The 26,447-nt window shown below is 47.5% G+C and overlaps 1 protein-coding gene across 2 annotated transcripts; it reads left to right on the forward strand.

Moving 5' to 3' along the window:
- The first annotated feature begins 208 nt into the window (after positions 1–208).
- Positions 209–26,447, forward strand: TKTL1 (transketolase like 1). Of its 2 annotated transcripts, none has more exons than XM_040974706.1 (13): positions 209–342; positions 2,700–2,817; positions 6,468–6,565; positions 7,127–7,318; positions 7,402–7,529; positions 8,746–8,939; positions 13,580–13,744; positions 17,843–17,999; positions 19,460–19,590; positions 21,727–21,810; positions 24,150–24,246; positions 24,834–24,953; positions 25,760–26,447. In XM_040974706.1, exons 1-13 carry the CDS (start codon positions 209–211, stop codon positions 25,930–25,932), a joined length of 1,791 nt encoding a protein of 596 aa, XP_040830640.1. In that variant the 3' UTR covers positions 25,933–26,447. The 2 variants fall into 2 exon arrangements, with proteins under 2 accessions (XP_040830640.1, XP_040830641.1); XM_040974707.1 differs by having other exon boundaries at positions 2,718–2,817.

Here is a 26,447-nt window from a genome sequence, read left to right on the forward strand (position 1 = left end):
CACCTGCGTTCACTATCCTTTTCAATCGGTGACTGGTGGAATGAGAATGAGGCCGTGGAAGGATCCCCTCGCGGAAGAACTGTTCCCCTCGCGGAAGAACTGTTCCCCTCGCGGAGGGATCCCCTCGCAGAGGCTCATGGGACAACGCCATCCGGCCGCCAGGTGCCATTTCTCGGTGGACGGCGAAGGGGTAGGAGCTGCTGGCGCCATGTCCGACTCTGAGGGCAGCTCTGCAGTGGCCGAGAATGGCAAGCCCAATGAGAAGACCTTACAGGTGCTGCAGGACATGGCCAATCGTCTGCGCATCCATTCAATCAGGGCCATGTGCACCTCAAGCTCTGGGTGAGTCCCCGCATCGCAAGCCGTCTGAACGGCAGGCAGCCTGGGGGGGTGGCGATGAGGCCAGTTTGGGAAGGGGGCCGTTAGGGCTTCTGGAGCCTGGGAATGAACACCAGGGAGGTACAGTTTATGCCAGTCTGAGAGGATGGCACAGCCGGGGCCAGGCCTTTGCCTTCCCTCTACCGACACTGCCCTTCCCCTACTGTTAGAATTCTGCCACCATCTGGGGCGTCACTGCTTGTGACAGCACCATTTTGAACCTTCTCTACGGACAGTGTTCCTGGAGCGGGAGGGATCCAGCGCTGCTAGGAAGAGGACCGAAGGCGAGGGGAAAAAGCCAAGATGGTGGCCGAGCGAGAGTGGGGCGGAAATGGCCGGTTGCGTTTGGTATCGCGAGAGTTGTTGTATCCGCCGTGAGCGGAACGTCACGTTGTCCCGCCCTCCTCCCCAGCCGAGGCGCGTGCTAAGCCCTCCCCAGCGGGCGCCGCAAGCCTGCTGCTGCTCGGCTCTCGCCTTTCAGGGCTGCTCACCCTAACCTCGACTCCGCCATGTTGCTGACAGTCTCATTTTACTTTCTGTGCTCACCTCACTCGGCTTTGCCGAGTTGTGCCTTTTCGCTCTTTGTGAACAACCACCTTTTGATTGAATTGAGTTTCTGTTTGAGTTCTCTATAATCTTCTTTACGGTAGCTTCAGGTTTACTTATTTCCCTAGTTCTTTACCTTGGCTTAATTGAGGATTTGAGGTGTTTCGTTTTTGTTTTGTTTTGTTTTTCTTTTAAGAGATTTCTTTTGCTGGAATGGCAGATAAAACAAACACAAGTAGAGACAGAGAGAAAGAGCTTCCATCTGCTAGTTCAGTCCCCAAGAAGCCACAATGGCCGGAGCTGAGGAGCCAGGAGCTTCTTCCGGGTCTCCCATGTGGGCGCAGGGTCCCAAGGCTTTGGGCCGTCCTCGACTGCTTTCCCAGGCCACAGGCAGGGAGCTGGGTGGGAAGTGGAGCTGCCGGCATAGAACCGGCGCCCACATGGGATCCCGGCACACAAGGATTTTAACACTAATTCATTGTACCCGGCCCTTGAGATTTTTTTTTTTTTTTTTTTGAAAATGAGTTTACCACTATAAACTTCCCTTTGCCACAACTTTTGTCTCTCTGAGTTTTGGTATTATACTTAAAATGTTTTTTGTTTTTGTTTGTTTGCTGATTTGTGTATTTCCTCATTCCTACACATTCCTTGCTTTTTCCAGTTGTTTCTCCCAGTTTTCTCATATTTCAGGGGACTTTTAAAAGTTCAAGGAGGTAGACCAGCACAGTAATGCAACTGGCTAATCCTCTGCCCATGGTACCAGCATACCCTATGGGCACCAATTTGTGTCCTGGCTGCTCCACTTCCCATGCAGCTCCCTATTGTGGCCTGGGAAAGCAGTCGAGGACGGCCCAAAGCCTTGGGACTGTAAACTCACATGGGCAACCCAGAAGAGGCTCCTGACTCCTGACTTCAGATCAGCTCAGTTCAGTTCTGCTCACTGTGGCCATTTGGGGAATGAACCAACAGATAGAAGTTCCCTGTGTAAGTCTCAATTTCAAATAAAACTAAATCTTTAAAAAAAAATTTTAAAGGTAGTGTTTGGAAAAGGCGTCTGGGTTATGAATTTTTAAAAAATAAACTTAGCCTTTTAAAATTGCTTATACATCTTTCTGTCTCTCCCCTATAAAAATGAATCTTAAAAAAGGGGCAGTTCAGTGGCTAGTGTGCAGTGTTTACCTTGTGTGCCAGGATCCATATGAGCATTAGTTCATATCCCACTTGAGCCACACCCCATCCAGCTCCCTGCTGTGACCTGGGAAAGCAGTCGAGAATGGCGGAACCCTACACTCATGTGGGAGACACAGAAGAAACTCCCGGCTCCTGTCTCCTAACTTCAGGTCCGATCAGCTGTTAAGGCCACTTGGGGAGTGAACCAGTAGATAGAAGATCTTTCTGTCTCTCCTTCTCTCTGTAAATCTGACTTTCCAATGCAAAAAAAAAATTTAAAAATTTTTAATTCGTTTTAGGTGATAGCATGGGGTCTTCATGGCGTTTCTGATTAGTGGCTCCTGAAATTGTGTCAGTATGTAGAATTAGCATGAATGACTTGAAAAAAGAGTCCTCAAGGCCTGGGGTGACCTTACTTCAAGTACATGGCACTCTTTTGTCTAGTAACATCTGGCTCTGAGTGAGGAGAAGTTGTGGTTATTGAACTTTAATGCTTTCAAGGCAGTGAACTTTGGAGGCTGTGACCCCTGGCAGGAAGCAGACTGAGAGAGGTGACCTTTGCTTCTAGCCTGGGAAAAGTGACCTGTGCTATGTCTGCCTTGCAGCCACCCCACTGCGTGCAGCAGCGCTGCTGAGATCATGTCTGTGCTTTTCTTCTACACCATGAGGTACAAGCAGGTGGACCCAGAGCATCCAGCCAACGACCGCTTCATCCTCTCCAAGGTATGCTGGCAGAGCAGCTCACGGTCTGCACTCATGCTTCTGAAACCCATTTTTAAAGCCACCAGACTGGGGCAGGTGTTTGGCATTGCAGTTGAGATGTCTGGGGAAGCCCCTATCCCGTGCCATGTCCCAGCTCAGTCGGGTGTCCTTGCCAAGATTCTGGCTCCTGGCTTTGGATCAGAATCCGAGCCTAGCTGCTTAGGGATTTGGAGAAGTGAATCAGCCAATGACAGATTTTCTTTCTTGTTCTTTGCCTCTCAAAAAAAAAGAGCCACCAGATGGCAGCATGCTTGCCATTTTAATTCTTTGCATCATAAAGGCTTAGAAGGTGTTCCAATGAGGAGTGCCTGGAACCATCTGATATGCCTGGCAGGAAGAAATTAAAAACTTACTTCTTCACTGGGTTGTGTCAGCTGATTTTCTGTCCTTTGGTGGTACCCTGCCTCGCCACAATTAGCACTAAAGCTTCCCCTTGGCAGGATCGTGCTACTGCCATTGTCTGTACCAGTTGAGCAGAGGCAGCCAATATCAGTGGAAAGGACTGGCTTGAGACTAAGGAGAATCAAGTGACTTGGGGAGACAGCCCATACTGCCAGCTGGCTTTCTGCCATTTCTCTACAGCCCTCATCTGGTGCTGATCGGGCACTATGGTATTCGAGTCGATATAGCACCGTGTACCCCACGATACAGGGGCCCAGGAAAGAAAAGGAGCGGTGAAGATAAGGACAAGCAGCGGGACACAGTAGCTTTGGTCTGGCTGAAGCAAAACCATTTACACCTGCCTCGTAGAGGACCTGTCCAACTGGAAAGGTCGTTAAAGAGAGTCAGGCTATTGACGTGGCTGAGAAACCTGCAGCTCATAATTCTGATCCTTGTCTTGGTGTCTGGGTACAGTCTCAAATACTTTGGAAAAAATAAGATAATTCAAATATTAGCACATGGAAAACTGAATAAAATTTACGTACGTGAAGAGAAACAAAATGTGGGCCACTGGTAACAGTTGACAAGCTGAGATGAAGGGTATAATGGGAATTCATTGTACTAGTTTTATAATTTGTTTATAAACTTGAATTTTTGTTACAATAAAAAATGGTAGAATTGGGCTATACAAACATAACAGGGCTGTTCAGATTTCTGATTTAAAAAGAAGAATGTGTGGGTTGTCACATAACTGATGCTTTCTGATTATCAGCTTGAGAGGACTAATAAAGAGCCTTCCTGATACACAGTCGCACTCGAAGCATTGTTCAGATGTCATCAGCTTGTGGCAACAGATAAAATCTGAAGAGAGCAAGCATGCCAGTAGTGTAGTGCACCCTGCCATTGACTAGGAACACAGAGAAGGGACACTGTGACCAGAGCAGTCAGGGCCTTCACCATTGTTCCGAGGCACTGGCGACTGTGGGGTAAGGTGTCCCATGTGGAGTGCTGTGTTGGGAGGCCTTTGTCCAGGCTTAAAGTTGTCATTGACCATTGACTGCCTTCTTGAGCCTCTTAGTGGAGTTGTCATGGTGAAAGCTGCTGGGGGAGAAAGGTTTGGGGTATCTGGTCCCTCCCCCTACCTCCGAGGCTTTGATTCACTTTTGTCAATTCTTTTGTTTTCCTCAGCTGAGCAGGCCTGTGAGCTAGCTAAAAGGGCTTCGTGTGAACTTGTTCTTGAAGCACACTTTGCTGTAACCCGTTGTTTGCATCTTTAGCCTAGTACTCCACTCCTCTGGGTTGTGTCTCCCACCACCATTGCATACGAGTTCTTGAGAGCTAGAGGGGAAACCCACACGGGGCACTTGTGCTGCGCCAGGCATCATGCTGACATCCCCCCAGTCTTTTAAGGCGATCCTGTGGGAGGTTGATCTATCCAACGTTCCCATTCAGTGAGACTTGGATGAGGTGATCTTGCCCCCACACGTCACAGCCAGGGAGAAGCAGAATTCGAGTACTGAGCCCAGTCTTGGCCCATGGCATGTAAGCCCTTGGCTCTAAAACCCTGCACAGCATGGAGCAGGTTTTTAAAAGAGCTTATTTAGAAAGAGTGAGGTGGCCACCATAGGGAGGGAGACAGCTCGGGACGTGGTCAGAGACTGTGGCAGTCAGCTACACTAGAGATGCCAGAAAGCCTGCTGAGCACAGTGAGAATCCCAGGGCAGGTCAGAAGAGCCCAAGGGAGAGTAGAGGGTAGGAAGCAAGAAAAGAGAGCCATCTGAGCCTCTAGATTGACAGCGATTCATAACTGCTGAACTATCAAAACCACTTGAGCAAGACCTTCAGAGCATGCCCCACATCAGGGACCTGGGGTGGGTGGGAGACTGGGTGGGGTTTCTTCCTTGTTATCCCCATTTACCTCGGATACGTGAGGGAAACAATATGGAAATAATGGTCTTTCCCACTTTCCTATAGCCCTTGAACCTTTTTGCCCTAGTTAACTATGTAAAGATTGTCAAAAATATAATGATATAAAAAGAAGCATTATTTGTGTATATATTACAATGGCGGACACAGCAGCCTGTGCTGGAAGCAAACAGATGCTTTAATAGAGGTGGGGGTGGAGACAGATGGGAAGGAAATATGTAAAGAGTGTGTTGGATGGGGGCCAAGCATATTGGAACTAAGTAATGTAGGGAGAGGAAGGGGGTACTAGTTCAGAGAGAGTGAATGAGCCAGAAAGACCATGATGCCTGTTTCCGCAGAGGTTTGTAAGAGGTGAGTGTCTATGCCCACAGTCAGGCAGAAGGAACTGCAGGAATGTGCCCCTTGTTTTCAAGGGGTAGCATGGAAGCCAGGGAAACCCAAAAGCGCTGGGAGGTGGGTAGAAGATATGCTTGGGGGAAGCACGAAGTGGGAAGCCTTCAAACAGTTCTGATGTGATGAGCTGCCTGCAGTTTGAACAGCCTCCCCTGGTGTCTACACTGAAAATGGCTATGGGGAGAGGCAGGGAGGCCAGGAAGGAGGCTGCTACAGTGACACAGGCAAAGCGGGCTTGTGACCAGGCCAAGAAGGTGGCAGCAGAAGCTTTTGAGTCAGTGTACTGTCTCCGGAAGCCTAGGAGTGGGCTTGTGGGACAGCGCTTTGGTATGATATGCTTCCCGCTGTGTGACAGTGGTAACCTTGGGCAGACAAGCAGGATGGTAGTGAAGGGAGGAGGTAAGTGGAAGTGGACAATGATTCCTTCTGGTGGCACTGCTTCTGGGTGCCCACTTCTCAGATCTCAGTTGGCCTGAGTTTGACAACCAGAGAATTCAGGAGTCTTCACTGTCAGTGGCTTCTACTCAAGAACCCGCATTCGGCAAAAGGTTGCACATGCGGGTTGTTACAGCGCTACGATAGAAGCCCTAGTGAAATGGCAAAGATCAAGCTTAACACATTCTGCCTCGCACATAGACTCCCTCCTCTGGATTCCCAAAGTTCCACTTGCCTTTGCCACATTGTGGATCTCGTGTACTCCTAGGTCACCCCTGGCTTGCTGTGTAGTCCACTTGTAACACGGGTCTCAGGCTTGGGATGCATATGGGAATGGTGAATGGCAGTTCATGGAGCAGGGTGGCAGGGGTATTCCCTGGACTGCAGGAGCAGTGTGTGTGCCCTGCCAAACGTAGATTTGAGGCTTTTGTCCTGCAGCTGTTCCCAAGCTCACGAGGCCCTCTCTCTCCTCTCAGAGACTGTCATTTGTTGATGTGGCCACAGGCTGGTTTGGCCAAGGACTGGGGGCCGCCTGCGGGATGGCATATAATGGCAAGTACTTCGACAAGGCAAGGTAAGGCACCTACCCAGAGACCTCTGAACTGCCCTGCCTCCACCACAGTGGCTATGTAGGTTATGAGTTTGGTGAGACAGTTGTGTTTGGAGACACTGGGGTTAGCAAGTGTTCCAGTAGTGAAGAAAGCATGTTTGTGCAGGCTGTTGGGCTCTCTGGGTGCCTCTGAAGCATGCAAACCGGGTTGTCGGAAACTGGTCTGTCTCAAGGGCAGTGCCTTCCCAGTTCTGTCTTATGGGGATGCTGCTTGCGGATGGATTCAAGCGAGCTGCTTTCTGTCCAATTGCCCTCTTGCCTGTACACAAGAAGAGAGGGCAGAGGACCTGAAACTAGCTGGCAGCTAGTGTAGCAAAGGCCCTAAGCTGACTCCTGAGGCCTGAGTGCTTAATACGGCATCGCTGCAGCAGCTGCATGTGGACCCTGCGATGAGGCTGTGCCCCCAGGCCCCTGCCAGCCAGGAGCAGCAGCTTCTCTGCTCATCTGTCTCTTCCCAAATGCGTTGGCTTCAGTGGCTCACGTGAGTCCCCCAGCAGGCTCTGATCTATTGTTGGCTTACCCCAGCTACCGTGTGTTCTGCCTCTTGGGAGATGGTGAACCTTCTGAAGGCTCTGTCTGGGAAGCAATGGCCTTCGCTTCCCACTACAGTCTGGACAACCTCGTGGCAATCTTTGATGTGAACCGTCTAGGACATGGCGGCATCTTGCCTATGGAGCACTGCATGGAGATCTACCAGAAACGTTGTGAGGCTTTCGGGTAATCACATCCATTGTTACTTTACCTGCTTTCTCTGCCATCCCTCTTGGTGTCATGGAACCTAAATGCCCTTCCATTGACAGGTGGAATACCTACGTTGTGGATGGCCGGGATGTGGAGGCACTGTGCCAGGTGTTCTGGAAGGCAGCTCAAGTGAAAGGCAAGCCCACTGCTGTGGTTGCCAAGACATTCAGGGGCCGAGGCATGCCAAGTAAGTATTTCTTTCCTGTTGCTTATTTAAAACATCTGTCTCTGTCCCTGCAGCCGAGGAGGCAGAAGAGTGTAGACAGGCAGGCAGGCCACTAAGTTAAAAGTCAACAGTGACAATGCTTATAGTGGATGCTATAAAGGTTCTTTCTCCCTCTTGCTCTCACTAGACTTTGTATCTGGTTACCAAATAAGCAGTGAGAGAGGGAATAAGCTTACCAAGTCGAGGGGCTTTCGGAAAGTGGTCTGCACAGTGAGGAAGTGCTGTGTGCAGCAGCAGCTGTAGGGTTAGAAGCATGTTCACATATATGTGTCCAAGTAGGACAGAGAATATGGGAAAGAATAAAGTGTCACCTGTGAGAAAGGCAGCTGTGGATCTGGAAGAGTAACTCCTTGCACATCCATCCAAAGTGTTCATCTCACATGCAAATGTTTGTATTTTAAAATATAGACATTTTAGGAACAGACGTTTGGCGTAGCAGGTTAGCTGCTGCTTTGGGGGCACCTTCAACTCAAGATTGGTTATTTGATTGCTTTCAAATCCCAGCCAATCACAGCTCCTGCCATTGGCCTGGTCCAACCTTAGCTATTGCAAGCATTTGGGCAGTGAGCCAGCATGTGGCAGATGGATCTCTCTTTTCCTCTCCTCCTGCCTTTCAAATAAATAATCATTTGGAAGGGAGGCTATATAAACATTTTAGGATGAAATTGTTCTGTATCTCTTCCCAAAACACAGCTTTACACTGGTATATCCCTGGTGTGCTAGCAGACTCCTTTCCCTCTATTACCTGACCCCGTACTTACCTGTGTAAAGATTCTCCTACCAATGACTGTTGGCAAGCACACACCATATCACTGAGTTGTAATGGCTTCCCACTGCTAGCACACATCTTCCACAGTATTGTCCACTAGGGTTCCCTCACACAGACCCTCTGAGGACTTTCCAAAGTGTTTTGCATAAACTCCACTCCTCGTCTGCCCACAAGTCCCACCTTCCATAGGCTGCTCTACATCTCTCCAGTTTTGTCTCTCCCACTTTTTAACTCCATTCACCAGTATGCCAGGCCAGTGGCCCCGTCAAAAGCTGGAGGACTTTAATGTGTATTCTGTATACAGTGCCATTCTGGTTCCCTTTGCCTCAATGTCAGGATGTGTTTAGACGACCTACAAGACTCTCTAAATCTTTATGGGAGAAATGGCTGTTGTTTGCTTTGTCGCAGATGTCGAAGATGCGGAAAGTTGGTATGGAAAGCCAGTGCCAAAAGAGAGAGCAGATGCGATAATCAAGTTAATTGAGAGCCAGATACAGACCAACACGAATCTAGAGCCGAAACCCCCCATTGAGGACATCCCTCAAATCAGTATCTCGGATGTCAAAATGAGCTCTTCACCTGCTTACAAAGTTGGCGACCAGGTAAGCAATAAGGTGGAGAATGGAATAGCCATTGCTTGCATTTTCTTCTAAAATGTATGGGAGTCCTTAATTCTGATTTTCTCTGAAGGAACCAATTTCTCGACTGTGTGACAGTTAATGGTTACAAGCAGCAAAAGGTGGATTCCCCCTTCTCGTTAGCTCTGCCCTTTTTTTATCTGCGTTCACACTTAGGTCTGACTTTCCCGGCTATTCCATTGCTGTTTATGAGTGTGGCCTGATAGCTGCTGTGTATAAAACCGCCACAGTTCTGAGTGTGCACAAACGGGGGGGCCTGAGTGGGCTGGTCTTTTGAGCCCTCTCTTGGTGTTTAAACCAGCAAGCAGGGCAATTTATCGAAGATAATTCTTTAAAAAGAGTAATGAGTCTAGAATTATGCTGCAGAGGGGTAGGCCACTGCTTATGACACCAATGTGCTGTGTCACAGCGCCAGTTGCAGTTCCAGCTACTACAGTTCTGATCCAGGGTTTCTGTTCATGAGCTGAGGGCGGGCAGTGGCCTAGTGGCCTATCAGGCTAAATATTTACCAGTAGTGCCAGCATCCCACATATTCACTGGTTTATGTGCCAGTTGTTCCATGTTTTTTAAAAAAAGATTTATTTGCTTTTATTAGAAAGGCAGATCAGAAATACAGAGAGGAAATTCTGAGTGTGTATTTTTACAATGTTGATTTGAAAGGCATAGTTAGAGAGTCTCATCTCTTTCATGCATTTGTTCCCATTGGCCACACAGCCTGCAACGAGGAGCTTGCAATGCCGTCCTGGTCTCTTACGTGTCAGAGTCCAAGCCCTTGAACCATCCTGTCTCGCTTTCCTAGGCATACAAATGGGAAGTTGAATGGCAAGCAGAGCAGCTGGTATTCAGACCAGTACTTATGGGATGCTGACACTGCAGGCGGTGGTTGAACATACTGGACCACAGTGCCAGACCCAGCGTTGATTGTGTTAACATTTTATCCATTCATACCCTTAGAGTTAGCAGCAGAATTTACAGCCATCCTGCAGAAACAGATACAAGAGGAGTGTTGCGGTGCCACAGGTGAAGCTTCTGCCTAGATCGCCCACATGCCACAGTAGTGTGCCAGTTTCAGTCTCAGTTACTTCTGCCTTCACATCAGCTTCCTACTAACACATCCTGGAAGCAGTAATGATGGATCAAGTGCCAGCCATGTGGGAGACCTTCATGAGGTTTGGGCTCCTGGATTGGGCCTGGCTCGCCCTTGGCTGTTTCAGACATTGGAGGAGCAACTTAGTGGATGGAAGACATCTCTCTATTTTGCTTTCAAGTAGATGAAAAAATGAAAATATTTATTTTTTTTTAAGATTCATTTGTTTTTATTGGAAAGGCACATAGCAGAGAAGAGGAGGGACAGAGAGGAAGATCTTCCATCCAGTAGTTCATTCCCAAAGCGGCCGCAACAACTGGAGCTGAGCTGATACGATGCCAGAAGCTTCTTCCAGGTCTCCCACATTTGGACCATGCTTGACTGCTTTCCCAGGCCACAGGCAGGGAGCTGGGTAGGAAGCAAGGCTGCCGGGATTAGAACTGGTGCCCATATGGAATCCTGGCATATTGAACACTCGGACTTTAGCCGCTAGGCTATTGTGCTGGGCCCCGAAAATGAATATTTAAAAAAAGAGAAATGCATATAGATCAATCAGGATGAATATTGGTTGCAATATTAATTGTGATGCCAAATTTGGAAATAGCTCAGGCTGAAATCTTGCCCAAATTAGGACTGGATATTTTTGAAGTTACAATGCAGGATAGCGTAGAATTTCATTTTTGTGTAGCCAATCTGAAAACAATTATCATTCGTTAGCATAGGGCACAGCAGAGTGTCTTTGGGGAGAGGATTCCTGAGTGTTTAGCTTTCAGCTGCCGAAGTTGCCGGCCCCGGGAGATGAGCAAGGGGCAGGGTAACCAGAGATGCAGTGAGCATTCAAAGAATTAAAGAAAGTCACATACAATTCCATGCTAATGAGTATGAAAAATTTTTAAAGGGGGCTTTTTCTTAGGAATCCATAAAATAAAAATTGACTAAAATAGAAACACATAAGAAAAAATTAAGAAAACTATCAGAGCCCCATTTTCAGAGCATTAAGTTCACAAAATTATAACAATGACTTATTTGAAACCTTTAAGGAGCAGTAATTGCTACACAATTCTAAACCTTTCCAAATATAGAGAGCAAAAATGCCATCCCAATTCGTTTATGAAGCCAAAAAGCGACAAAGCTAGCCCAAAGGGGGAGCTTATGAATATTGATTTTAAAACCTTAAAGCTTGAATCAGTCTTAGTAAAGGACTCGATCTGACACTCAGACGGCATGCTGGCTCTACAGGCAGGGGACCAGCTTGTGTACCACATCAGCCCCAAGCTCCTGTTATAAAACCTTCTCTTCTCAGCATAGGGCTGCTTGAGAGACAAGGTTGATTATAGCTGCAGATAACTGAAATCTGTTATCCCTTTCATGTCTAAAGGTGAAATTATTCATTACTAATCTGGCAGAATAATTCAAGCCCTTCTTGGAAGTTAGAGAAGGCCCTGTGGCACAGCCAGTGCAGCCGGCACCAGTGATATAAGCATTTCATCTCTTATCTATGTTTTTTTTTTAATTTACTTATTTTGGCCCAGAGCAATGGCCTAGTGGCTAAATCCTTGCCTTGTAAGTGTCAGGATCCCATATGGGTGCTGTTTCATGTCCCAGCGGCTCTACTTCCCATCCAGCTCCCTGCCTGTGGCCTGGGAAAGTGGTAGAGAATGGCCCAAAGCCTTGGGACTCTGCACCTATGTGGGAGATGCATAAGAAGCTCCTGGCCCCTGGCTTCGGATTGGCTCAGCTCTGGCCATTGCGGCCACTTGGGGAGTGAGCAAACAAATATTTTTCGTGCTGTATTTCCTCTCTGTAAAATCTGTCTTTCCAATAAAAATAAATCTTAAAAAAAAAAAAGATTTACTTATTTGAAGGGCAAAGTAATAGAGATGCCTTCCATCTACTGGTTTGCTTTCCAAATGCATGCAACAACTAGGAGTGGGCCAGCTCAGGGCCGGCGTTGTGAGCAGTGGGTTTAGTCACTGCCTGTGATAGTAATACTTCTTGTTGGTGCCAGTCGGCTTGCCGGCTACTGTGCCTCCCATCCAGCTCCCTGGTAATGTGCGTGGATGAACAGTGAGGGATGGCCCAAGTACTTGGGGCCCTATACCCACGTGAAAGACATGGGTGAAGGTCCTGGCCCCTAGCTTGGGCAAGGCCAGTACAATCACTGGATCATGTGACAATTCTATGTGTAATAGTTGATGGATTGCTAAACCTTGTTTTTTGATGAAAAAGTTAACATTGTAGGGCCTGGCGGCATGGCCTAGCGGCTAAAGTCCTCACCTTGAACGCACCGGGATCCCATATGGGCACTGGTTCTAGTCCCGGCAGCTCCACTTCCCATCCAGCTCCCTGCTTGTGGCCTGGGAAAGCAGTTGAGGACAGCCCAAAGCTTTGGGAGCTTGCACCCGTGTGGGATACCCAGAAGAGGTTCCTGGTTCCTGGCTTCGGATCGGTGCAGCACCGGCCGTTGCGGCTCACTTGGGGAGTGAATCATCGGACAGAAGATCTTCCTCTCTGGCTCTCCTCCTCTCTGTATATCTGACTTTCCAATAAAAATAAATAAATTTTTTTAAAAAGTTAACATTGTAAATATGCCAGCTCTCCCCTAAATTTGTGAATCAAGTCCAGTCACAAAGACTATCCTAAAGGAATTCCTTATTAATGATATCATGATTGTAAAATTATATATTTTGGTTTTGCAATGAATATGATCCATTTCATAATTGTATATGGTTTTAAGTATTTGTTTGAAATGCAGAGTAACAGAGAAGAAGAGACAGAGATGGCTTCTCTGCTTCCCTTGCTGAATTCCATCCTAAATGCCTACAACAATCGCAGTGAGGTGAGGCTGAAGGCAGCCCACAGCCAGGACCCAAGAACTTGGGCTGTCATCTGCCACCTCACTGATGCATCATCAGAAACCTCGATTGGAAGCACGAAGTAGCTGGGACTGAGACCAAGCGTTGCAATATGTAATGCAGGCATCGCACAGGGTGGCATAACTTACCATGCCATATGCAGGTCCCTGGCTCTGTAACTTAAAAAAAAAAAAAAGGCACTCAGGCATTTGTATTTTGGAAAATAAATTTTAACTATTTAATAATTACTTATGTAGATGGGACAGACAATAAACTTATTTGAAATAGATATTTAAAATAAATTCCATCTGTAAAGTCATAGATGAGATTCTAGTTAATGTAACAGCAGGAACCATGAGCATGTGAAATTTACGGAATATTACCTGCTTGACAACTAGAGATGGGAGGATCTTAACTAAAAAGAATGCAAATTTAGAGCAAGTTAGTGCCACATCAGTTATGTGGAAGATGTTTTTGAGAAATTGGTACCCGATAAACCAAGTATGGGTTTTAAGTAGGCTAGTAATTCATGTCTATGATCCTGAAAAAGATCTTTGTGAATCCCAACTCTACCTTTTCTCAAGATTGGTGACAACTTGTAAATCTACAAAATGGTACTTTCCTTCTGCGTTTCATAGGACTGCACGCTTCCTTTCTTGTAGGTGGCTACTCGGAAAGCCTGTGGTTTGGCTCTTGCCAAGCTGGGCCATGCAAATGACAGAGTTGTTGTGTTAGATGGGGACACCAAAAACGCCACTTTCTCTGAAATCTTCAAGAAAGAACACCCTGAGCGCTTCATTGAATGCTTCATTGCTGAGCAAAATATGGTGAGTGTTGTGTTTGCCTCCCTGGCCGTTGAGATGGCAGCATTGGGTATGATATGATACAGAGGACGAGAAAGGTGTCATCTCCGGCGAGTGACAAGCCTGGCAGGACTGCGGAAGGGCACGGTCCTGAGGGAAGATGAGAATTAGGTCATTTCTAGCTACGTACTGACGTGTTTCTGCATCAGCCATCGCTTCTCTTAGCAGCCTTTCTCTTTGCTGAATAGTTATTTGCTCACTCAGTTGAAAGAGCAACACAAAGAAAGGGTGATACAGAGATCTTCCATGGTCTCAGCAGCCAGGCCAAAACCAGGAGCCCAGATCTTTGTCCTGGTCTTGGACAATGGGTGGCAAGGACTGAAGCACTTGGATCATCTTCTGCTTTTTACAGGTGTGTTAGCAGGCAGCTGGATTGCCGAACCAGTCTTCCAGTATCCATCGCTGGCACTGCAAGTGGCTGCTTAGCTTGCTGTGTCACAATTTAAGCCCCAAAGTTTTTAATCACAAATTTAAGTAATTGCAAAGGATGTAATCATTTACATACTAACATTTTTGTATTCAATTAATATTTAAATTATTGAATTAAAGATTCTACCAAGACAATTGTTTCTCAGAAATTGAATCCCTTTTTCTATTCGAATTCTTCTTATTCCCTTTCCTCTGGCATTCCTTTATGCACTAAAGCATTTTATTTGATCATCCTGTCATTCCTGTCTGCGACAAAAATATGCACATAAATTGATAGCTTCTTCAAAGTTGTGTATATCTTGGATCCCATGTGACAGCTGAGTGGCTAAATCCTTGCCTTGCACTACATCAGAATCCCATATTGGCGCTGGCTGCTCCATTTCCCACCCAGCTCCCTGCCTGTCGCCTGGGAAAGCAGTGGAGGACGGCCCAAAGCCTTGGGACCCTGCACCCATGTGGGAGACCCCGGAAGAAGCTCCTGCTCCTGGCCTGGAACCAGCTCAGTTGCAGCCATTGCAGGCACCTGGGGAATGAACCAAGCAGGTGGAAGATCTTTCTGTCTGTATCTCTTCTCTCTGTAAAATCTGTCTTTCTAATAATAAAAAAAATCTTTTTAAAAAGTTTTAGGGCCTGGCACGGTAGCCTAGTGGCTAGAGTCCTCGCCTTGAACGTGCCAGGATCCCATATGGGCGCTGGTTCTAATCCTGGCAGCTCCACTTCCCACCCTGCTCGCTGCTTGTGGCCTGGGAAAGCAGTCTTGAGGACAGCCCAAAGCCTGGGGACCCTCCACCCAGGTAGGAGACCTGGAAGTGGCTCCAGACGCCTGACTTGGGATCGGCTCAGCTCCGGCCATTGTGACTTTTTGGGGAGTGAATCAGCAGACAGAAGATCTTCCTCTCTATATATCTGACTTTGCAATAAAAATTAAAATATAGACTACCTATTGGGGCATCGCTGGTAAAGACACCTGCATCTCATACTTGCCTTGCTCATATGGACGCAGGAAGGTGGCAGGGTGCTTGAGTGTCTGCTTTCCTGCCATCCGTGGGCGACCTGACTTGGCCCACAGCTTACAGCTTTGGTGTGCTTATTGGAGTCATTTGGGAAGGGAACCGACAGACGAGATCTTTCTCACTGTGTCTACCTCTCCAGCCCTTCCTCTCAAATTGGGGAAAAAAAAAAAAAAAACCCAAGATCTTATTTTTTATATAGGAAATTTGAAATCCATGTAGTTTGTTTCCTAATACACACATTTTATGAACTTTCCGAAGTACCTTCACACATCAGTGGGTAAATATATTTGGTTTGAATCAAATATGACTTATGTTCTGTTCCTGTTTTTCATCGTAATGATGTTAAATGCTTAGAAATCTTATTTGTGTAAGTACCAAGACACTTGAAAAAGTTCATGTGAAACAAAAAAGTCTATCTTTTGGTAGAAAACAGTTTTGACATTCTTGGATCTGTGTGTTTCTGTTTCCCTCTTAAGCAGATGAGAAAGGGAGTTTCGCCACTCAGTTCTTTGAATTGTTTGCCAATTATAAGTCACAGTTTCCGGTGAGCTTTGATTTTAAGTTGTTCAGATGTCGAGCTGCCGGCTGGGACACAGGCGTCCCGGCTCAGGGCGCCGGCTCGTTCCCTGCTGCACCTCTGCTCCAGGCCTGGGGTCCTGCCGCCCAGCAGCGGAGGCCTGGGTGGAGTTCCCGCCCCACTGTGGGACATTTGGGGCAGTGCAGCAGCAGCTGTTGATCACCCTTTGAAATAAATAGGTAGATAATGTTTGAAAAAATAAAATTGTTGATAAAATTGTTCATAGAATTGACAATACCGTAAGGTTCTCTTTCGATTTTGTTGAAAGAAAACAATTGGCAAGTACATGAGCTGCAAAAGGATCTGTCCGCTAGTCATTTACATTCTTGACTTTCTCAACAGCATCATGAATAAATTGCCCTCTTTTTACGATTTATTTATTTTTATCAGAAAGTAAGATTTATAGACAGAAGGAGAGACAGAAAATCCTTCTATCTGCTGGTTCACTCCCCAAGTGGCTGCAACGGCCAGAGCTGAGCTGATCCGAAGCCAAGAACCTGGAGCTTCTTCTGGGTCTCCCATGCAGGCACAGGGTCCCAAGGCTTTGGGCCATGCTTGACTGCTTTCCCAGGCCACAGGCAGGGAACCGGAAGGGAAATGGAGTGAGCAGCATACAAACCAGAGGATAGGATACTGGCACATGCAAGGCAAGGACATTAGCCACTAGGCTACTGCACCAGGTCTGGTGTTTTGGGGTTGTATTGATATTTTGTTTGTTTTGTTTTGAAAGAGTTAGGGGAGGGAAGGGACAAAGAAACATCTGTAATTAGCTGGTTCACTCCTGAAATGGTTAGGGCTATGCCAGGCTGGAGCTTGGACCTTCTTGTAGGTCTCCCATGTGGGTAAAGGGACCCAAGAATTTGAACCATGCTCTGCTGCTTTTCCAGGCTCATTATCAAGGAACTGGATCAGAAGTGGAGCAGCTAGGACTCAAACAAGTGCTCATATGGGATGCGAGTGTCTCAGGGGGTAGCTTAACCAGATAATGCCACAATAGAAGGTGTCTTAGGAGAAAGTAGGAAAGAAAGCCACTGTCCCTTTCTCTGGCAGATGAACATAGAACCAAGTCAATAGGGAGTCGTGAATTTTGACTTTGAAACAAGTCATGACCACATCCCACTTGGAAAGCTTTTTTTTTCACCCTCAGTGATAATTCAGATTCCATTGTGAAGCCCACTGCAGTGTATGAGTGTGGCATTCAAGGGGAGGTAAGTTGAAAGTAAAAGTCGTTACCATGATGCAGATCAGAGAACCAGTATCACATTGCACCTTTCCAGAAGCGTCAAAACTAAGGGAGCATGGAGTCCTGAGCGCTCCCTGCAGTAGTCCATGGGAAAGAAGTGCACGCTCCAGCAGATACAGCAAGGCAGCAGGATTGGCCCACTTGCCATATCACAAAAACATGGGGAAATGCCTGCAGGAAGGCAAAGGTGGTTGTAGTGCCAAGTGCTACTGGGGAAGGTCACATGAGACGCCAGCTAAGGTGGCAGCCTCAAGGTCCCTCCTCGGGATAGCAACCGAGATGAAGTAGTGAGCTTATGAAAAAGTGAAAAAAAGCAGGGACAATGACTGAACAGCTTTTTGGGTTTTCTGTGATGAACAACATATCATAGTGGGACATTGGAAGAGGGCCAAGGCCGAGTGGGAGAGTGGAGATGAGACGCGCTGTTGTCCCTTTGGTAATGGAGTGATTCAGAGATGGGATGCTGGCGATTTCGGTGCAAGTGGAAAGACGTGACGCCATTGTTCAAACCAGAGAAGGGTGAGATTTCAGGATGAATCCCTTAGGGAGGTTCACAGTCATGCACAAAGGAGGGCAGGCAGGGGTGGGTACAGACTGCCACTTCCCTTCCTACTCTCCAAGGAGGCATGAGGGTTCCCCTGAACTGGAAGAGTGGGGGAAGAAAGGTGCAGAAAGCTTGAGAGAATGGGGAAGAAACAGGCTGGAAGGACAGAACAGTTAGGTAAGTGCAGAGTCTGTCATGCTGGGACCACACAGTCTAAACGGGGAGCAGGGATGTACTAACTTCATTTGTGTTGCAGGTGAGTGTGGCATTGGGCTGTGCCACCCGTGGTCGAACCATTGCTTTTGCAAGCACCTTTGCTGCCTTTCTGACCCGAGCATTTGATCAGATCCGCACGGGAGCCTTCTGTGAAACCAGTATCAATCTGATTGGCTCCCACTGTGGCGTGTCTGTGGGTATGTGTTGTAAAGGTCGTCATCTTCATAGCTTCTCTGCTTACAAAGATTTTCTTGTGATAACTTGTCTAAATTTACTTGAGTTCCTTTTTTTTTTAAAGCTACATTTGGTTTTAAAATGTTCAACTTTTGAAGTGACTACTAGTGTACTCTGGTGCTCACCAGGAAGTAATTGTCTGTCCTTCATGCCTCTTCTGTACCTTACTGCCTACTGGAGAGGGTTAGGGGTAGTACAGAGGTCCAGGGTTCCTTTGCGCCCTCAGTGTGGCGGTGGTGGGATGAGAGCAGTAGCATGCACAGAGGGGAGGGAGGGAACCTTGGAGCAGCTAGACAGCCTCAGAGCAGACGGGGTGGATAAAGCCCTCAAGGCAGGCTAGGTCAGAACAAGTCAATACCGCTGTCAGGATGGCCACCGTGCTCAGCTGTTGACCTTGTAGGATAGGCTAGACATTTCTGATTAGGGGAACCCTGGACAGCTGAGAGTTGGAACCAGGTATGCTCTGCTGGTAGAGCCGAGAACTCAAGGGTGGACATGAAAATGAGAAAAAGGCTCACACTGCTGAAAATGGAGGGTCCCATACCATGTGAACAGTTGGAAAGGTCAGGGGATCTTATTAATGAGTGACAGAAATGAGCTCCTGGGAAAGACGACTTGCTTGAGATGCCCTCTAAATGCATTTGCTGCCAGAATCCACAGAGATGCATGATGGGGAGCAAACAACTTCCTGGGGAATGACACTGAGTAATCTGACTTGGCTGGAGCAGAAAGCCAGGCTCAGTGTGTGAAACAGAAAGAGTGGATGGCAGAGCAGCACCACAGCTGACAGCAGTTGGACCTGACACAGAGTGGCTGCCAAGGACTGGAGTCAGTGCACAAGTGTCTGCTGGAGCGAGGTGTCAGATGATGCACGGCTCTTGGGCAAAGTGGCACGCACAGTGCTCGTCCCTTGTGAGCTGGAAGTTGTTGAGCTGCTGCTCGACATTCAGGTTTGTCTTCACGTAGCATTTCTGAACAAACCCTAAGGGCACGCTGAAGTGTGTTACACTCCATTACTCAGAGGCCTTCAGAAATGAACAAGATGGCTTGGAAAAGCAGAGAGGAAGGACAGAGCCTGAGAGAACCCTTGGAAGACCAAGACAGGGCCTGGGACTTGGCACTGTCCTAGGCTACCAGCCCCCAGGGGAGAGAGCGGAGTCTGATTGGACAGGAGTGCCAAGTGACCAACCCACAGAGATGGCTTTGTTGGCTGGCCAAGGGTTTGTATACCCACAGATGTTAGCAGGAAGATCTCAAGGGAGAGACATGTGCATATAAGCCAGCTATCATGAGCCACAGCCCTGTTGGCACTGGATTATTTCTTAGGGTTCTGCAGTTGACCTTCAGCGGTGAATGGGTGGGAGCAGGCTCTGGGTGAGAGTTGTTGTATGCTCGTAATTTTGTTGGATTGTGCCTTTCCCAGGTGAAGATGGCCCTTCACAGATGGCCCTGGAGGACCTGGCCATGTTCCGAGCCATTCCCAACTGCACTATTTTCTATCCAAGTGACGCTGTCTCCACCGAACATGCTGTCTGTCTGGCAGCCAACACCAAGGTATTTACGGAAATGTAAATACCTAGTTTACATCACCACCGGATTGATGCCTCTCAACATTACAGTTATAGAAAATACGGTAGCAGGATTCTTTTGTTTTAGAAAAGAACTTTAAAACTTTCACAAAACAAGTGATTATGTGTGCATATTTGTATCATAAAAACCTCAAATGACACAGCAGGATCCTGAACAAAACTGGCGGCCACAGTCTTGGAGAGCTCAGTGCAAGAACCAGGAACACTCAGCATGCTGAACTATAAAGAGATTTAGTGAAAAATACTTGCAGTCCTAGGAGTGGGCTCCAGGCGAGGCTCAGGATGAATTGCTAACTCACTGGTGGAGCTGGAGCTGCTGCTGCTGGGTTATGGGACATAAGACACACTCCACTTGCTCCAGGCAGGGGTCAAGAAGCTACTGTCCGCTCTTGCCATCGAACGAAATGGAATGTGGCGGTAGGCATCATGCACACACCTCCCAGAGCCTGCCGCCCTGGGGTGGCAGAGGGACAGAAAGGAATGTGTCCAGAATCCTAGCTTAGGGAATGTAGTCTTTGTTTCTCCAGCCCCTCCAGCAGCTCCACCCACACCCCTGCACTGGAACGTGGGCGCAACTAGGGCAGGTCATACAAGATCCCTTTCTAAGCACTTAACAACATAGAAATATTTCTTTGATTTTGAAATATATATATATTAGTACAAAGATACCCCCATCGTCTGGTTCACTTCCCAATTGCTTGAAACAGCCAAGACTGAGGCCCACTAAAGCCGCTAAACAGCTAGGGCAATCCAGGTCTCCCAAGTGGACAACAGTGACCCAAGTACTTAACAGTCACATGTTAACAAGAGCTGGAATCAGAGGCAGAGCTAGGGCTCAGGCACAAGCACTCTGTAGGGCATCCAGCCACCCCAAGTGCTATGCCCGGCCCTGATCCCGTCTTAATAAGTAGCCCCACACTATACATATTGTTCCATTTTGTTTTGTTTTGTTTTTTAATATTTATTTTTATTACAAAGTCAGATATACAGAGAGCAGGAGAGACAGAGAGGAAGATCTTCCATCCAATGGTTCACTCCCCAAGTGAGCACAACAGCCAGAGCTGAGCCAGTCTGGAGCCAGGAGCCAGGAACTTCTTCCAGGTCTCCCACGCGGGTGCAGGGTCCCAAGGCTTTGGGCCATCCTCCACTGCTTTCCCAGGCCACAAGCAAGGAGCTGGATGGGAAGTGGGGCTGCCGGGATTAGGACCGGTGCTCATATGGGATCCCGGGCATGCAAGGTGAGGACTTTAGGTGCTAGGCAATGCCGCCGGACCCAATATTGTTTTGTTTAATTTTACTTATTAGGTCTGGGCAACTGTTTCATGAATTTATCATGTCATAGAGCCAAAACCAACCTAACTAGTAGAAATCAGAGTAGCGTTTACTTCTTACAGGTGGAGAGTGTGGCCTGCAGGAGCTCTCAGGGCAGGGGACATAGTGTCCACATTTGGGTCATGCCTACACATTGCTGCCTTGGCAAAAGTTCTGGCATGCTGAGCTTAGGGTCTGTACCTTTTCCTGCAGCTACATTACACATCAAAATGACATTGAAGAAAATTGGCTTATAGTAGGGAGTGAGCAGAAACAGTATTTCCCTGTTGGGGTGTTGGTTTACAGTGCATATCTAAATCTGCGTTCGTTTAGCTAGACATCTCACTAGTACACCATTACGTGTTTGTGTTCAGGGTGCTAATGTGTTCACATCTTCTCCTTGGATATAGGGTCAGATTTCATATTCCGATATCTGAGGTCTTTGAAGATGAATGTCATTAGTGTAACAAAAATGGAATTTTTTCCGCATTGTGTTCTGGGCTTTCTAGCTTACATAGGCCGTATCCCTGCTTGTGTTTCTGTTCTGCGGAAGCCCTTCCTGAGCCAGTCACAGGAACGCTGTGCTGCTCCACTCTGCTGCTCGCACGCAGCCTGGCTCAGTTGCAGTCAGGTGACTGAGGTTGGAATGCTCATCCTTCGCCCCAAAGTATCTACTCCATTTTTAGTTTGAAAAAGAACTGTTAGGCTTTTCTTGCCTCACACTGTTCCAAAGTTTCTGAGTTCAAGATTTCAGTTTGGTTTCTAAACTGTGGCTTTGTTCTTCATCTAGGGAATGTGCTTCATTCGCACCAGCCAACCAGAAACTGCAGTGATTTACAACCCAGAAGAAACCTTCAAGGTCGGACAGGCCAAGGTGAGGGCCGGCTCTGCAGCGTGGGCCAGTGTCTTTCCACACACAGACGGCTGCTCTAAACTTTCTGCTGGCTGTCCCTGCAGTAGTCTGCGTCTTCCTGTTTCTGCTCTCATTTTCCAAAGCAGCGTTTGTGAACTTGGCCTACTTTAAGGAAGAGATACTGAGTATAAGCTTCTGCTTGACCTTTATCTTTCTCTGCTTGCCAACCGATGTGCCTTTTTCTCAGCCTCTTAAAGCAGTAGCAATTTGAAGGCACTTGAGTGTCTTCGGGCGTGATTCGTGCATGTGAATGATAGATCTGTTAGTTTCAGATGTTACAGAACTGAGTCCAGGTACAAAGGGAAAGCGCATGTGGCCACTTTGTACCTGCTGAGACAGCCTCACCCCCAGGCATGCTGCTCAAGGTTGTCACTGCCTGGCACTTCCCAGGCCATCAGCTAGAGGATTCATAGCTCCCAAGTGGCAAGAGCAGGATTCAGGCCCAAGCAGTGAGCCCACTAAATTGTCCACCTCCTGCACTGCCTCTCTTTTTGAGCCAGGTATGGGGAAAACTAGAAAATTCTATGGCGGATATGAAAGGCTTGACTTAACCCCCCAGAGAATGTGGCTCACAGAAATGTTGGTATGTCTTGGCTTTTTCCTAAGCACCTGTGTATACTCTTGTATAGTTGACATCATACTGTGTAGGAAGGTTTTACGCCCCGATTGCCTTGGTAAGAGCATGGTACAGTGCAATCAGTATTTTTTAATGTGCAATATTACAGCATAGCCACTGCTTTCATTTTTGTTTTATTTGGAAAGGGAAAAACACAGAGGTCTTCCATCTGCATATTTGCTTTCCAAATGACTGTGGCAGCCAGAGCTGCGCCAGGCCAGAGGTAGGAGTCAGGAATTTCATCCTGGTTTTTCGTGTAGGTGGCAGGGACTCAAGTACTTATACCAGTATCCACTACCTCCCCAGGCTCATTGTCAGGAAGCTGAATTGTAAGTGGAGCAAACATGACTTGAACTGGCATGCATGCCAATATGGAATGTAGCTGTCCCAAGCACCAGCTTACTGCACCACAACACTGGCCCCCATGTGCAGTCTTCAAAGCTAGGACATCTTCAGAGAACAAGAGGGCTTACAAACCCTGAGGTTATATATTATCAGCAAGGGTTCTGTTGAGCTACAGGAAAGGCGGTACGGCGTGTCACCTTTGTCACACAACTGCACAGAGCTTAGTAGGAGGCTCTGAGCGTGCTGTGAGCTTACAGTGCAAGGTGCTTGGCACAGAACTTGTTGCCAGGGCCCTAGTACAGTCCCTATTCCCCTGGTAATTCCTGCAGTTTCATCTGTATGTGAATTCCATTAAGTTTTTGAAGCGTGCATCTGTGCACATAAATTCATGCTCTAGGCTGCGCGTCACACATTATTAGTATGACCCTCTGCCTTTTACATCCTACTTTGAAGTCTACCTTTTTGTGTTGCTAAGCAGCTACCACAGTTTATACCAATGTTTTTGCATATTTCATTCATTTGAGTGGAATAGAGCTGTTTTCATCCTTTGGATCACTCCTCAGATGATCAGAACCACCAAGGCTAGACGAGATTAGAGCCAGGATCTCAATCCAGGTGGCTTATGTAAGTGGCAGGAATCCAGCAGCATGCACATCACCGAATGCCTCCCAAGGTATTGCCAGAACCAAGAGTTGAGCCAGGACTCAAACCCAAGCATTGTGATAAGAGCTGGCAGGCCTTTTAACATGCGAGCTGAATACCCGTCCTCCCTTTTGTTAAAGGTTCATTCTGTATATGTTTCATAGAAAATCTTAGCAATGTAGCACTGTAAGTCAAGAGGAAAGGTGGTTCCATTTGCAAAATCTGAAATAAGGCCTATTGGAAAGAGTTTGTTTTAGATTTTAAAACCAGCTGATTCTTTTTTTTTTTTTAATGAAGAATTCATTTTTTGACTTGAGAAACAGAAATAGCTCCTATATGCTGGTTCACTGGTTCACCCAAGCACCCACAGTAGTCAAGGTTTGGCTAGCTGGATCGGGAACTGGCTTCCCATAGTTACAGCAACCCAGTTATTTGGACCATTGTCACTGTCTCCCTGGGTTTGCATTGGCAGGAAGCTAGAGTCAGGAGAAAGAAACAGGTATTAACTCCCGGCACTCCTGTGTGGGTTATGGATATGTCATGTGATGTACCTGCTAGGCCAGAGTATGTGCTTACAGTGAATTACTAAAGAGTGAGAATGTTGGGATTGGAGAAGGGCGTGCAGTTGAATGTCCTCTTATGAAATGTGCTGTATATGGGGTAATTGTGGCATTTTGTTTTACTGGTGTTTCCTTAGGTCATCCGCCAAAGTGCCAATGACAAGGTCACAGTTATTGGAGCTGGAGTTACTCTGCATGAGGCCTTAATGGCTGCTGAAGATCTTTCTAAAGAAGGTGAGTTGCTTGTGTGTCAACATTGAAGTCAAGCTAGGGAAATGTAGGACTCCAGCTACCTGGTGTGCTCTGGTTGGTCTTTCTAGTTCTATACCTACATACTCTTTTAACAAGGGTTTTATAATTTTTTAAAGCAGCTTATTTTATTTGGAAGGCAGAGACAGGGAAAGAAAGGCTGTCTGGTTCAACCCCTCCAAACGTCTACAATGGCAGGGCCTGAGCCAGTCTAAAGCTAGCAACTGGATACTCACTCTAGGTCTCCTGTCTGGGTTGCTCTGAGTCAGCTTCATTCAACCAGCGGGCTGGTTATTATTGTTCTCCAGGTTTTTTTTTTTTTTCAACTAGCACTTAAAATTTTTATTTATTGGAGAAACACAGCTCCCATCCGATTATAAAAAGTGTCCATAACGGTGTGAGCAGGGCGAAGTCGAAGCCAGTAGTGTAGTCTAGGTTTCCTATGTGGACGATAGAAATCCAAGTTCTTAAACCATCACTATTGCCTGTTGGACTATTGGCAGAAACCCACAGCATCAAAGGCAGAGCACTCCAGTGTGTCACTAGGATAAAGGCCCATCCCTTTCTTCCAGATGTTTTTATCCGTGTCATCGACCTGTTTACTATTAAACCGCTGGATGCTGCCACGATCATCTCCAATGCAAAAGCAACAGGTGGCATGATTATCACAGTGGAGGATCACTATGCAGAGGGTATGTCCAGCGTCTCGAGTGGTTTGGAGGATTTTTTGGGCGGAACGTGTGTTTCCTTGGAAAATGGCTGAACTTGGGCCATCACTGCTAGCCTCGCATTCATCCAGTACCCCTCAGGCTCCTCCCCAAAAGACTGTGTCTGTTCAGGGACACCCACCAGAGACAGCCCCTTCGGCTATGACTGGGGACTTGTCACAGGGTCACCCTCTGCCAAGTGCCTGGCAGAGTTCCAGCTGGGGCCAGGCATGAGCGCCTAGGTTGGCCTGCCGCTCCCTCTCCCGTGCCCTGGTCCGTAGTTGCTTTTGTCTTTGCCGCGGGCCTCGTGGTCTTCAGCATGGGGGCTTCACAGACAGCCCTGTCCAGGGAGCCCAGATGGGGGGCAGCAGCCCGTGCCGCAGGGGGAGGGAGCAGCGACAGGTGGGGAATGTCTGCTTGAGCATGGGGCCACTCAGACGAGGGCTGCTTTGGGGGCTGGGGCTGCGGTACTATTTCTCCTGCCAAGGGCCATTTGGACCTTGGGAAAGGCATTTGAGGGCCGTGGAAAGTGACCTAACAAATGAGCCTGCTGTGCCACATGCATCGTCTTGAGCCCAACCTGTAGCTGCCTTGGCAGGGACACACCAAATGATTTCATGGGCCTTATACAACCCATGGACTGGTCTTTCCCTACACTTGGACATGAATCAATGAAGAGTGAAGACATTTTGCCCTGGGGACAAGCAAATTCCCAGGCCTCTGCATCTGGGGCTTTTCTAGGCTTAACAACTACTTCCAGAAGGGACCCTAACTCCCCTGGTTTTCCCCAGGTGGCATCGGGGAAGCCGTCTCCTCTGCCGTCGCCATGGAAGCGAGCATTGTCGTTTACCAGCTGGCAGTAGTGGGGTTGCCCCAGGATGGAAGACCGAGCGAGCTGCTGGATGTGTGTGGCATCAGTGCCAGGCACATCATCATGTCTGTGAAGAGGATTTTAAGCACCTAAAAGTGATTTTAAGAGTGGCCGTTCTACCCTACCTTTCTGCCTATTCCAAAACAATCCTTACCATCTATTCTGCTGTGCTTCTTGAAAGCACAGCCTTTTGCCCATTTCTTCAGCCCTAATTCCCAAGTTCAACTGAACTTTCCAAAAAAAAAAAAAAAACAAGTCATGCCTGCATAGCCAAACTTGTGTAAGTGATGAGCAGCTAATGAAACAACTATTGCTAACAGTATTGTGATGAGCCTGCAGGTACTGTGTAGTGGGTGAGTGTGGAGGTGACAGTTATTCCATAAATACTAGAAAATTCAGTTGTAGGCATCAGCCGAGGTTTTACAGCATCCATAACACCATGCCACACTGCTGCTTTGCCCTCTGTTAGATCGCATGTGTGCCATCCTACCTGCAGCTTCCTGGGTAATGTGCAGTTGCAGTCGCCCTGGAGTTGTCACGAGTATTCGCCTTCATCTCCGCTCCACAGTGCAGAGGCTGACGAGCCGCAGCAGCAGCCAGGATGTTCT

Source organism: Ochotona curzoniae, unplaced genomic scaffold, assembly GCF_017591425.1.
Source record: "Ochotona curzoniae isolate NIBS_2020 unplaced genomic scaffold, NIBS_Ocur_1.0 contig_2469, whole genome shotgun sequence".
In the NCBI taxonomy this organism is placed as follows: Eukaryota; Metazoa; Chordata; class Mammalia; order Lagomorpha; family Ochotonidae; genus Ochotona; species Ochotona curzoniae.